This window comes from Phacochoerus africanus, chromosome 9 (genome assembly GCF_016906955.1).
Source record: "Phacochoerus africanus isolate WHEZ1 chromosome 9, ROS_Pafr_v1, whole genome shotgun sequence".
NCBI lineage: Eukaryota > Metazoa > Chordata > Mammalia > Artiodactyla > Suidae > Phacochoerus > Phacochoerus africanus.
The window spans coordinates 128326111-128340085 of record NC_062552.1 but is presented as its reverse complement, the minus strand read 5'-3'; the positions used below and the strand labels follow the sequence as shown (position 1 = coordinate 128340085).

The window sequence follows — 13975 nt, the reverse complement described above, 5'->3', positions numbered from 1 at the left end:
GGCCTGAAGGCTGGCCAGTGGGGGGTCTCAGTGGCCTGGGCTCTGAGAGTCCACTGCCCAGGTCAGCTGTTCATGCGGTTACTACCTGGGGGCCTTGAACTCCACTGTGGTGAGAACAGCTTTGTCCAGTCACTGCTGAGGGCAGAGGAGAGCTGAGTCCATCTGGTGCACAGAGGGGACAAGGGCATCCCAGGAGAAGCAGGATGGGTGCACGGGTTTCAGGTGAGGGACCAAGACAGGTTGCCGCATGTCTGTAACAGGGCAGCTGTGTCCACGGGGGGCCGGCGAGGACCCATGGATGGAGCCAGGACTCCCTCCTCCCTGAGGCTCCGAGTCTCTGGAGTCTGGAGTCTGAGGGGTGGGGGCCGGAGGCCTGGGGAGGCTGACCCTCCAGCACTTCTGGGGAAAGTTGTGCAGTGCAGCTGGGGCATGAGGGGGCGTCTTTGCACTGAGGATTCTCTCCACACCAATTCATTCAAAACAGGGGGAAGTCTTCTCACATCCATGAAAGGTAGAGTCACACAGACTTCCTTCCTCCTATCCTGTGATGTCATTAATAAGCTCTCATGTCAGTTAGATGAATCTACAGAAGGGGCTCAGCTGGACTCAGGCAGGTAGTTCAGCACAGCAGAACCAGAGACCATGTTAGCCAGCAGACCCAGCAAAACTGCATGCTGGACATCATACATCAGGGAGGATATAAAACTTATTTTAATTAAAAAAATTCAACCCATTATCCATACTGCACTATTTCCCACAGCAAAGACATGGAACTAAAAAAATGCTCATCAACAGAAAAGATTGGATAGACATATAAAATGGAATATTACTTAGCTGGAAAAAAAATCAAGGAATAATGCTTTTGGGGCAACATGGGTGGCTTAGAATGTGAAATATTTAGTGAAGTAAAGCAGACAACACCAATATCATGTGAGATCACCAATAGGTGGACGCGAATAGAAATGATAGAACCGACAGAGCAGAAATAGACTCAACAATTTTGAAACCAAAATTACCTTGACCAAAGAGGAAGTGTGGGGAGGGGTTAAACTAGGGACTAGGCATTGATGTCCACTCTACCACACACAGCAGAGGTAGGTAACAAGGACCTAGTGTGTCCCGCAGGGAAACAGAGTCAGCAATGCGCAATCACCCACATGGGGAAAGAATCGGAAGATGCATGGATGTGTGTGCAGGTAAAACGGAGCTTCTTTGCTGTTCACAGAAAACATCACAAGTTTTTAACTATGGTACATTTAATTTTAAAAAGTTAAGACTTCTTTTCTCATGACAGTCATCTGATGTGTTAATGAGAATCTTATACTCTATGATTTGTCCAATATTTTGGTGGTTGTGAGAATGTGAAAAGGGATCATTTTCCCAGCTTCTCGGCTCTCTGCACATCCAAGATGAGTACTGGCTTTATTGCAACACCCAGAACCTGAAAAGAATTCCAACATCAGACATCAGCTAAAGGAATAGACTGATTTTACCAGGACCACTCTTCGGAAAACACTTTCCATTAAAAATCGGCTATTGCTGACTCGCACAGAAACGTGGTAATGTTCACAATATCGATGCTGAGTAAGATAAGCCATACAAGCAAAAGCATATACAATACACGTCCATTCGTATATTTCTAGAGCATGGAAACTAACCTGAAGCATCCTGACCCAGATCAAACATAATGTGAGGACCTGGTGGAAAAAGAGAAGGGAGAGGAAGGAGGAACACCAGAAACTCGTAAAAATAGGGAGAGAATTGATCTGTCCAAACATGAAAAGCTTGATGCCCACATCAGTGCTTATCAAAGTGTACAATCTAAATATCATAGTTTATTAGAGGACAGTTTTACCTCACTCAAGATATCACCAATAAGGAAACAAATGGCTAGAGACAGAAGCAGTGACAGAAAAATAGTGAAAAATCAGAAGCACTTGAAAACACTTCTCATGGAGCCTGAGGATATATTGTTAGGTAAACATGACAACAGAACGAAATCACCAAGTGCTCATGATGGGGGTGTCCTGACACCCCGCCAGGTGTGTCCACTCTATCTTGGAGCTGGTCCAGGGAAGCAGGTGTGTCCAGAGAGGAGGAGCACAGGTGCAGAACAGGGACTACCTCTCAGGACACATCTGTTCGTGGAAGTTTCACACACCCTCTACACACCTGGGTGTGGTTTCCTTCTCTAATGTGGGGGTGACGGGGACACCTACACCACGGATGGGTGTGCGTGTGGAAAAACAAAGTAACGCATGGGTGGCCGGCGTTTACTATTTAAAAAAATGAGAAAATATAAAACCGTTTTCCAAAATGCTATCAAAACACCAAATCCAAGACACTCACACCGGCTCTGGGGAACTTCTCTTTCTGAGGGCCTTCAATGACGTAATATCTTCTATCCTAGGAGCTTATGCAAATAGGGTCCTCCCTCTACTGATAAGACAGCCTTGTCCTGAACCTGCAGCTCTGGCAGCGGAGTCCCAGCCCCAGGATCCCCAGGTGCTCCCATTCTGTTATCAGGACTGAACACAGACCACATGCCATGGAGTCTGGGCTGAGCTGGGTGGTCCTTGCGGCTCTTTTACAAGGTAGGTTTTCCAGAACAAAGATGCTGAGGATTGGAGGGCACCTCAGTGTGCGTGTGACAGTTTTCTGACCAGGATGTCTTTGTGTTTGCAGGTGTCCAGGGTGAGGGGCAGCTGGTGGAGTCTGGAGGAGGCCTGGTGCAGCCTGTGCGTCTCTGAGACTCTCCTGTGCAGACTCTGGGTTCACCTTCAGTGGCTTCTACGTGCACTGGGTCTTCCAGGCTCCCGGGAAGTGACTGGAGTAGGTGGCAGGTATTAGCAGTCATGGCGGTAGCACCTACTACGCAGACTCTGTGAAGGGCCGATTCACCATCTCCAGAGACAACTCTGGGAACACACTGTATCTGCAGATGAACAGCCTGAGAACTGAAGACACGGCCCTGGTATGACTGTGCGAAAGACACAGTGAGGGGAAGGCTGTGTGAGCCCAGACACAAACCTCCCTGCAGGGACACAGGGCCTGGGCTGCAGGGGGCACTCAGGACCCAGAGGTGTTTGCTTCATGCCCAGGAGCAGGTGCAGAGGGAAGTGAAGGGATGGTTTCCTGCCAGGGTCTGGGGCTTCCTCTCCCTGTGGCATCTCCCCAAGGGAATCCCTCTGCACTCATGATTCTCTACACACTATTCAGTCTCTGAAGGAGAAAGGAGTGTTGGAATAGGGGAAATATTCTCACATGCATAAAAGTTAGGGAGACACTATATGTTGTTTCATCCTTCTCTTAATATCTTTAATTAACTCTTCATGACCGCTGGTGAGTCTACAAAAGAGGGTCCATTGGACTCAGCCAGGGAGCTCAACACAGCAGATCCAGCGACCCAGCAGCTAGCAGCAACATCATAAAGTGCACACTGGACATCAGACATCAGCAGGTTCCAAACCGAAAGCAAGAGAAGCAGCTCCCCTCGGTGGTCGTGATGCCCCTGACACCTCACTCACAGCCTCCAAGCCAGTCTCCTCCGTGCCAATGCACAGGGACCCCCACTGCAGCTTGCGGGGGAAGTTGAGTCTGAGGACACCACACACAGTGAGGCAAGGAGTGTGAGCAGTTTATCGCATCCGTCACTGAGGTGTCTGTTGAGCGCAGGGACGTCCTGTCCAGTACATCCTGGGGAAGGACAGAGCCACCTGATGTTCATGCCAATTATTATCGACAGGATTAGGATGCTCTTTCTCACGCCCTCCTACAAACAGGTCTCGCCCGGGCCAGGGCCCAGATTCTGGCCTGCTCTTCGCGGGTGCAGCAAGACCCCTTTCAAGACCGCATGGCTGTCTTGCCAGGTCAAGTCAAAGGCTGTGTACGGTAAGGGCTCGAACTTCTCTGATCAAAGTGGCAGCGTCCTGGCTGCAGGAGCCTCGTTTGTTCCGGATATGACAGAGCGAGCAGACATGGGCACCGGAGCCCGGGCCCCGAGAGCGCCCCAGGCTCCACTGTCAAATTCCCAAAGGGGGAGCGCCGTGGGGCCCGGCTCATGGTGATGCGCCCTCCGTGACCTGGTGCAGGGAGGGGAATGAGGGCTCCTCTCTGGGGACGCAGGTGGGACCTGAAGTGCTGAGGCTCAGTGCCGGAGGCTGGTGAGATCGAGGACGGGTAGGCTCATCTAGACTAGCTGGCGGGAAGGGGTGGGTGGGGTGGGGGGCACCAGGCGAGATAGAGTAGGAGAGAGACACATACAGCGGGAGTCCCTCACACCTAGATTTTGGCTGAGGGCCCTAGAGCCTTGGACATGGGGAACCTCCGACCATTTTCCACGTCAGCGTGTCTGGGTCAGATTGCTTCCAGCTGTTGAGAATACAGCCAAGGCGAGAGGCTGCAGGGGGCTCCCGGGATGTACCAGAACCCATTCTTAGCCTCCACGCAGTAGAATAGGGGTACTCAGAGCCACCGACTGGCCAAAGGTGTGCCCTATGGTCTCAGCGACGTCTCCGAGGCACTGAGGCGCACAGCTGCAACCGTCTCCACAGTCGTGTCTGGCTTGGGGGAGGTGGCCAGAGAAGCGGGGACCTGTGCCACTAGGGCACCACGGGAATTCCCAGGAACCAGCTGAGGCTGACTCGCTTTTCGCAGAGCCCCTGGGATGTGCCTTATGGTCCTACTGGGGAGGCGGTGGCCAGCGACAAGGGACTCTGTGTTTGCCTTGGGTACTAAGTGCCTCTTGTTGCAAAGAACTTATCTTGATGGGGGCAGATGCTCTCATAGCCTGGTCCCTTCTCTGTCCCCCTTGTCCTCTCACAGGTGTCTTCGAGGGGCAGGCAGCCCTGAGGACTCTTAACTGCCTGCACGGTACGAGCTGTCCCGGTCCGCAGCTGGGAGGGAAAAAGAAAGGAGGACGCCTCATCCCATCAGGTGGCCGGTACTAAGGTGCAGAGATGCGCTTGGTGCAGAGGGACGACCTCCTCATCCTCACGGAGCCCAAGTGCATGGTCATGTCTGTCGTTATCGCCCATGGGGAGAAGAGGTCTTAAGATGCACCTGCTGACCTGCTGAGAGATTGGGGAAAGAAGTGTCTGATGATACACTTGCTGCTTGGTTGGGGGCTCATCAAAGCCCCCATAGGGGAGAGGTGAGGAGTGGGCCACATACCTTTCTACGCAGCGGGTAAGAAGGAGCAGGAGGGGTTGCTCGAGGTGGCGAGGGGGCATTACTGTGAGACGGGTGGGGCCATGACAAGGGCCTGACAATTGCTGTCATGACCAGAGGCTTTGAGTTCTGTCTCCTTGTGGGGAACTGGAAGTCCCTCACCTATTCCAAGGAGGCAAAGAGAAAAGGGTACAACCCACAAAACGTATCCGTGGTCACATTATGTTGAAATAGAGTGAGTACATATTTTCCCATAATGGTGGAAATAGAAATTTGGCTTTCAGTCATGACCCAGTCACTGATTTTCTGTCCTCTCTATGGACAACCATAAGTTTGCATGAAAAACGTGCAATAATTATTCCCTCCCATTGTGCACCAGCAGGAGATCCGCACAGGCACAGGAGGAAACTATGAGCTCCTGGGAGAGAACCACGCAGACGGAGCAGGGGGAAACAGCCCTGGGGCTCCCACTCAGGAAGCTTTTCTCTTCTCATTGGTTGAGAACGAATAGAGTGTAACCATCACCTGGGACAGCGGGGAATGTTTTACTCAGTAAGCCCAACAAAGCTTCAAGACAAAAACCCAAAAGACCAAAGTTTGCAAATGAGGTTCCTGCTAGCCACCTCAAGACACATATAATGGTAAAACTTGAAACATTTCTTTCTCAGCACCTTTAAGAAGCAAAATGGACAGGGTCTAGCTCTAGCCCCAGCCACCAAAGAAGAAGGGAGAAGGGGTGCTCGTAACGAGGAAAATAGCAGTCTGTGGGACGTGACCCAGAAGTCCCTGGGTGATAGAATCGATAGGGTTGCTGAGTGTGTTGCAGGCACACACGGAGTCTCCCGTCACTGGGAGGAGGAGGGAACGCGTTGAACAGACAGGCCTCTGCTTCCCTCTCCCTTTGGGAGTCAGTGTCAGCACCCCTAGACGCAGCCCTGCCACCTCCCCCAGGGCAGTTCCTGCTGGGTGAATGTCTAGGCCCTGCCTGCCTCTCCATGACTGTTACCTAATGCGGTGCACCAGCAAACCCACTCGCGTCCAAGTACATGGAAGTGAGTGGGTATTTCTGTGATCCGAAGTCTCGTTTAAATGTCCCTTCATGTTCACCAGTTGAGCAGCGGAACACCCCAGGAGTGACACAGCAGTGGACCAGAGTATCTTCAATGCAGACTGAACTTTGGAAATGAGGAGGCGTTTCAGAGGTAGGACATGAGGATGTATGTGGAGACAAGAGGGCAGAGTTTCAAAACGGTGTGTGCAGGAGCAGGACTGCTTTGACGGTGTGCATTTAGGAAAACTCTAGGAACAAGTGTCATGACCAGCTTAAAGTGGCTTTTCCTGTGGATGACGTGGGAGGTGTAAGACCTTGGTTTGGCGGGAGTTTTATTTTTATTTTATTTCATTTTTGCCTTTTAAATTCTACAGGAGGTACCAGTGTTGCATGGGGGAAAGTCGTTATAATTTTATTTATTTTCATAGTGATTTTTATTTTTCCCGTTACAGCTTGTTTGCAGCGTTCCGTCAATTTTCTACTGTCCAGCAAGGTGACCCCGTCACACATACATGGACTGGGGATTTGGGGTTAATGGAGAGAAACTACTGCCTTTGGAACGCATAAGCAATGAGACCCGGCTGTATAGCACTGAGAACTCTGTCTAGTCACTTCTGATGGAGCGTGATAATGTGAGAGAAAAGCCCTTATAATCTTAAATGTGAGTTTATACTAAAATATTTCCTTTTTACCCTTATATCTAACTTTCACTCATTTCACACCACATTATAAAATGATAAATCACTGAATCCTCTTTAGATCCAGAGGGCGACTGGCGTTCCTCCCCCAGAGGCCTGGTCTAAGGACATGTGTCTGTGATTCACCGTGCATTCCTAGGCTTACGATCACTGACAGTGCCCTGAAATGGAGATGCAGGAAGGACGCGAGGGATTAGCATTCACAGGGGCTCCCCATGAAGGCCCAGGTCATTGACAAGTTTCTGACGGGGTTTCAGCAAATGCCACCTTCCGCCTCCTGACCTCCGTGTCCCGCTTTGGGAAGGATGTTCTCCAGACTGTCCCTGTTGACGCCGGGTGGGAACTGGGCCCACATCACTCTCATCCCCGCAGCCCACAGCCCCCCCAGGAGGGGACAGCCAGCGCAGGTGGGGAGTAGCCCTCCATTGCTCTGTACCCACTTTGGGTTTAGAGAAGGAGAGGTTATGGAGAAGACGAGGAGGCCCTCAGGCCTGAACAGCACCCACACAGAGAAACATCATGAAGCTGCCCCTAGAAGGGCCCATGGCAAACGTTAACGCTGGAATCCGGGAACTCGGGTCCAGACCCAGCGGCTGCCTGAGGTCTCCTCTGCTGGCCAAAGTCTCAGGCTCCGTCTCACTCTTAAGGGCAAACCAAATAGTACAGGCCTCCGGCGTGTGTTCTTAGGTTTTATTTCAGCATGCCAGGAAGCAGCTTCTCAAAGAGACCTGGTGTGAGAATTCTGACCACTCACGGTATGAGCCCCCAGCCCTGCTCCACAGACTTCTAGGAAGTGAACTTCAGCTGTGGCATCTCATTCCTGATTTTCTCACACATGTTCCTTCTACATTGCCTGTAGTTGAACAAGGGTCAGGAGGCTGGTTCAGGATATCTAAGCATTCACTGTTACTTCCTTAACTGTGGTGGTCTTGATAGATTTTATGTTTGTGGCCACACCAAAGAGCATCGCAGCTATGAAGGCATAAAGGCGACCGAAGAGCAGTCTCAAATAGATGGTTGGTGCTTGGGCTTGTTTTAATGATCCTCTCAGTTTTGGGGGGGGTCCACTGTCCACGCTTCCTCCAATACCTACCTGTATGCAATATGGAGGATCCCAGCCTATGTGGCAGTGGCAGTTCCTTCTATTGTTGCAAATCCCTCTATAATTGCATTTCTCAGGGATACAGTCATACCTCAGATCAGTCAAAGTACCGTTGCAGTAGGTATTTGAACAAAACACTCGAGGCCTGCAGAGGGTGCCAGGTCTCACATAACCAACATCATTTGTTTCAGTCCCACGGTGTACGTCCACCCCAAAACACAACTTACTTGATATCACAGACTGATGAAATCCAACATGCTCTTGCAACACTGGAAGGTGAGTGACATTGGTACATTGCAACCTTCCACACAGTACATCAGCATCACTACAACCATAAAAGTAGGCCTTTGTAGGTCGTTTTCTACAGTGTCCATACCGATGGCCCCTTTTGTTGATAGAATAGCACTCATTTGCAGCGTTCACAGCATTTCTGCCAAAGATCTCTTTGCAATGCATGGAGCGGTCCGTGCAATTTCCATGATAGCAATAGCCCTCCTCGGAGCACGGGGTTCCATCTTGCAAATAAACATCACCAGGACAAAACCTTTCTGTACCAGTGCAGTACTCGGGAAGGTCGCATATATTTTGGGTTGGCCTGCAGAGTGTCCCAGAGTGGGAATAGTTGCAGTTTGAACAGCACAGGTCTACACTACAAGAACTTCCGGGGGTAAGCCGACATTCATCGGTACAGCAGGGGTTGCTGTAACACTCCTTAATGGAGCCACAGTCGCAGGTCTCCCCAGGGTCCACCTTCTTATCTCCACAACGATTGTTTACCCGGCTTCTATTGTGATACACAAATGCAGTTTGAAACATGCAGTCAACACTTGAATAGTGATATACATGTTGGATGTGTACAAAGGAACAGTTACTGAAGGTGTCTGTTAATGAAGGAGAGTAGAACATAAGGCAGACGGACCTTCTCTGGCAAATGCAGCTCATACTGTCATAATACAGACCTATAGACCTCCCAGTAATGGCAGATGCAACGACACCTACCATTATTTTATGTCTGCCCAAGTGACCAACCCGTAGGAGGTTACGGTTGCCGCATGCAGTGTGTATCCCTACAGCATATTCGTTATCTCTTGGACGATGCCTATTCAAGAGAACAGATGTGTGTGGCTGAAGATTTGGATACAGAGTGCGCTGATAATACTGGTAGTATGCACTTCCCTCTGCAAGATTTCCTGTGTTGGCAGGGTCACGGTTATTATAAACAAGCAGGCTGCTAATATAGTACCTTGTATCAAGAGTTAGAATCATCGAGTCCATTATACTACCTAAATCTATCAGGTAGGTAATAGAGTTTGACAGATTTCCTAGGGAATTATGCATTTCCCGAGTACAATGAAGAAATCCTTTCAGATTTGCTCTATGAGATGCATAGGACTTACTAGCGATCCTGGGGGCTGCACTGGCATCTTCTAGAGAGAACAGGGCGTCTTCTTCCTCTTTGGAGCCCAGTGTATACATAGGTCCCACTGCATTGGCATCTGCTACTATCTGAGAAACGACGTGTTCAAACCTTTGAGACTCCCTCATGGGGTTGATTTCGTAGGTTAAGTCATCTAACTTCATAAAGCCTCGGAGACCCCCATAGCATGTGTCCACCGTGACCCTGGAGAAAGGAATCTCCTCCAAGTAGCCGAGGTGGTAACAGTCGGAAGGGATGAAGGGGTAGTCCATCTGCAAGGCTCCTTGGTCATCCTGAGTCATCACGAGCAGGTGTCCAGGCCAAAAGATTTTCTTGGGCCGCATGTGGATAATATGCCTCTGGCCCCCAAAATGCAGGCTGTAGGAGAGCCAGCCTGGCATCTGAACGCCCTTGCCATGGTGTAACTCCTTCCTGGGAATCACCACCTCTGAGGAGATGTAACGCCACGAGGGGCGGCCTTGAGAGCACTGGACTGAGGCCAGCACTGCCCAGAACCCAAGCAGCCAGAGGGCTTCCTTCAGGGTGACCTGGCCTTCTGCCGGGTTTGTGTCCCTACTCAGGGACATCTGTCAAGAAGAACGGACAAAAGGAGGACCCCAGAGAAGCCAGGCCTGAGCCTCTAGCTGCAGCCACTGCTTTCCAAGGAGATGCTGACTGGGAACAAAGGGAGCCTGGGGCTGTGGGCACCTACTCCCGGGCGGGTCACCTGAGGGGATTAGGTAACAGACACAGGGCGAGGCAGGCGGGGCCTGGACATGCACTCAGTGGTGCCTGACTGGGGGCAGGCGGCAGGGCTGTGTCCGGGGTCGCGAGTGTGGAAACCCGAAGGGAGAGGGAAGCAGAGGCCTGTCTGTGTGCAGCATGTAGAGTCCTCCTGCTGGCCAGCGAAGACTTGCCGAGTGACTGCGACACGGTCAACAGGCCCACCAACGCCCCTGCGGTCAGGTCCCCCCGAAGATCAGGAGGTCGTCCCTCTGCACCAAGCGCGTCTCTGCCGGCAACCTGTCCTTTGTCTTCCCCTCGCCACGAGTCTGGAAAATTGTCTTTCCAAACTGTGCCCATGGACCGAGACATTTCGGTCCTGCACGGGGACTTACTGGGGGTCTCTCCCCCTCCCTCTCCCTTCTCTCTTTCTGCGACCCTCTGGGAACAGGTGAGTAGCTGGGGAAGCAGCTGGGGAACTCGGGCCAGGTTACGACGTGGTGTGCTCCGAAGGCCCCACCAAGCACTGCACCTTAGTACCGGCCACCTGATGGGTGAGGCGTCCTCCTTTCTTTTTCCCTCCCAGCTGCGGACCGGGACAGCTCGTACCGTGCAGGCAGTTAAGAGTCCTCAGGGCTGCCTGCCCCTCGAAGACACCTGTGAGAGGACAAGGGGGACAGAGAAGGGACCAGGCTATGAGAGCATCTGCCCCCATCAAGATAAGTTCTTTGCAACAAGAGGCACTTAGTACCCAAGGCAAACACAGAGTCCCTTGTCGCTGGCCACCGCCTCCCCAGTAGGACCATAAGGCACATCCCAGGGGCTCTGCGAAAAGCGAGTCAGCCTCAGCTGGTTCCTGGGAATTCCCGTGGTGCCCTAGTGGCACAGGTCCCCGCTTCTCTGGCCACCTCCCCCAAGCCAGACACGACTGTGGAGACGGTTGCAGCTGTGCGCCTCAGTGCCTCGGAGACGTCGCTGAGACCATAGGGCACACCTTTGGCCAGTCGGTGGCTCTGAGTACCCCTATTCTACTGCGTGGAGGCTAAGAATGGGTTCTGGTACATCCCGGGAGCCCCCTGCAGCCTCTCGCCTTGGCTGTATTCTCAACAGCTGGAAGCAATCTGACCCAGACACGCTGACGTGGAAAATGGTCGGAGGTTCCCCATGTCCAAGGCTCTAGGGCCCTCAGCCAAAATCTAGGTGTGAGGGACTCCCGCTGTATGTGTCTCTCTCCTACTCTATCTCGCCTGGTGCCCCCCACCCCACCCACCCCTTCCCGCCAGCTAGTCTAGATGAGCCTACCCGTCCTCGATCTCACCAGCCTCCGGCACTGAGCCTCAGCACTTCAGGTCCCACCTGCGTCCCCAGAGAGGAGCCCTCGTTCCCCTCCCTGCACCAGGTCACGGCGCTCCCCCTTTGGGAATTTGACAGTGGAGCCTGGGGCGCTCTCGGGGCCCGGGCTCCGGTGCCCATGTCTGCTCGCTCTGTCACATCCGGAACAAACGAGGCTCCTGCAGCCAGGACGCTGCCACTTTGATCAGAGAAGTTCGGGCCCTTACCGTACACAGCCTTTGACTTGACCTGGCAAGACAGCCATGCGGTCTTGAAAGGGGTCTTGCTGCACCCGCGAAGAGCAGGCCAGAGTCTGGGCCCTGGCCCAGGGGAGACCCGCCTCATGAGGGTGTGAGAAAGAGGTTCATATTCCTGCAGATGCCGGCCCCAGACTCAGCACCTCCTCCTGGGTTCCGCTGCCCTTCCTCATCTACTCCAACTCCGCCTGCACCTTAGGGGCTGTGCTGCCCCTGCCTGGAGTCTAGAAGGGTAGTTGCTCTGGGCCGGGGGCAGCCAGCAGTGAGTGGAGGTCCGTAGTGAGGCCTCATCTGGTCGCAGCCCCATAAAGATCACCCGCCCTACACTGGGGCCTCAGGACAGGCCACACCGCTCAGCACAGAACCAAGGGGACAGATGCAGGTTCCAGGGCCCCAGAGAGCTGCAGCCCGATAAGTCCAAAAGTGGGGTCTTCAGTTCCAAGGGCCATGACAATCACCTCCCCAGAGCCCCCATGGTGGTCCCCTCAGGAAGCCTAAAGGGCAGCTGGCCAGCAGCCCCATTGGGAGCAGCCAGAGGAAGGTGCTGTTCCAGCAGTTACACCATTGTTGGGGAACCACGGGTCCTGGAGTGTCCTCCATGCCACACGCCCAGCACTCTGGGTCCCAGGATGACGGAGGCTCCTTTGTCCACCCTCTGAGCCTGAAGCCCACTCCATGCCTCCCACCCTCTGAGCCTGAGCCCCTTCCCCATCCAGCACGAGCCCTGTCCACCCACACTCGTTATCATCTTCCTAACACAAACCTGCCTTCTTCCCCAGAGACCTGGCTCAGCCGGCAGCTGGCAGGTGATCTGATGCAGAGCCCACTGCTGCCTGTGCTTAGCCTGTAATCAGTCATCAGAACGGGAATGGCGCCCCTGGGACGAGTGGTGAGGACCAGAGGAAGTGACGCCCAGGTGCTGTGTTGGTGTCCAGACAGCGGCTCCTGCCACACTGTTGCCACCACTTTCCTCCACCCTGAGCATCCTTTGTCTGCTGCACCTGAAATACCTGCCACACCCAAAGGCCCAGAAACTGTGAACTGCTCTCCATAGTGCCGTGCCTGTGAGCCAAGGCCCTGCCCCTACCCCCGCCCCTGCCTCCGCCAGGAGCAGGACACAGCACAGGTCTTCAAGTTGGAGGTGGCCCCTCTGATCTTGCTTCACCATCGTCCACAAGGCGGTGCTCCACAGGCAGCGACTGGCCAGCGGCCTGTCCATGCACCTGCCTCTGCTACATGCCTGCCAGAACTCTATCTACTCCAGAGGCTCTCCTGCCACCCCCACCTGTCCTCCCCTGGTCAGCTCCGATGCTGTGTGCCTTGGAGCCAACTCACCCACCTGTAGCCAGGTGTATGCTGGGAGGACCTGGCAGATATAGAAAGTGTTTGTACATCCTTGACGTCACCACTGAGCATGCTTTTTCTGGCTGCAAAAGTTAACACGACTGATTCAGGAAGACATGAAGCAGATCTTGGAGAAAGCCCTAAGATGACTTGGCATCACCAAGGCCTCTAGGGTGGGGACACTGACGGCCACCAAGGCAGAGGTTGCAGAGAAGCAGCCCCCAGGACCAGGACTCTCTGGGCCCATGGGCTGGCAGGGGAGGGGTCCCAGCAAGGGGCCAGTCTCCAGCCCCTGCCCCCATGGGCACCCAGCCAGTTATGCTGGCACCATGCTGATGCCCTAGCGGTCAGGAACTGGGACAGACACAGAGCAGTATCTACCCCACAGAGACACCACAATCCCAGCCAGACTCCCAGGCCTGATTATGGCCATGGCCGTGTGATCACCACCAGTGAACTCAGGGCCCAGGGGGGCACTGTCCTGTGATCACCACTTGTGAATTTAGGGCCCAGGTGGGCACCGCCCCATGATCAACACCAGAGCATCCCAGGGCCCAGATGGGCACTGCCCCATGATAAACACCATTGCACTCCTTGGCCCAGGTGGGCAATTCCCTGTGATCACCATCAGATCACCCCAGGGCCCAGGTGGGTCCTGCCATGTGATCACCATCAGTGAACCCCAGGGCCCAGGTGGGTGCTCCCCCATGATCACCACCAGAGCACCCCAGGGCCGAGGTTGGCGCTGCCCTGTGATCACCATCAGAGCACCCCAGTTCCCTCAGGGTCACTGCCAAGGGCCTCAAGTTGGGTGAACTAAGCCATGCTTCATGGCCTGGAGTTATGTCTCAGGAAGTGAGGGCCTGGTCCACGGCTGCCAAT

The 13975-nt window shown here is 53.5% G+C and overlaps 1 protein-coding gene, 1 long non-coding RNA gene and 1 pseudogene across 3 annotated transcripts; 2 read left to right on the top strand and 1 right to left on the bottom strand.

Annotated features, from left to right (window-relative positions):
- The first annotated feature begins 203 nt into the window (after positions 1-203).
- Positions 204-4924, top strand: LOC125136785 (Ig heavy chain V region 914-like; annotated as a pseudogene).
- Positions 4925-4927: 3 nt separating this feature from the next.
- LOC125135512 (uncharacterized) lies at positions 4928-6726 on the top strand. 2 transcript variants are annotated; one of them, XR_007136982.1, is made up of 4 exons: positions 4928-4950; positions 5552-5810; positions 6280-6371; positions 6673-6719. It is a non-coding gene; the product is annotated as an uncharacterized LOC125135512 (long non-coding RNA). The 2 variants fall into 2 exon arrangements; XR_007136981.1 differs by lacking the exon at positions 4928-4950 and having other exon boundaries at positions 4964-5810; positions 6673-6726.
- A 392-nt stretch (positions 6727-7118) lies between these two features.
- Positions 7119-11130, bottom strand: LOC125136784 (disintegrin and metalloproteinase domain-containing protein 20-like). Its single transcript, XM_047797561.1, has 3 exons — positions 9418-11130; positions 8864-8901; positions 7119-7160 (listed from the first exon to the last, which is right to left on the bottom strand). The coding sequence occupies exons 1-3, from the start codon at positions 10022-10024 to the stop codon at positions 7119-7121; spliced, it is 687 nt and encodes a 228-aa protein (XP_047653517.1). The 5' UTR covers positions 10025-11130.
- Positions 11131-13975: the final 2845 nt, after the last annotated feature.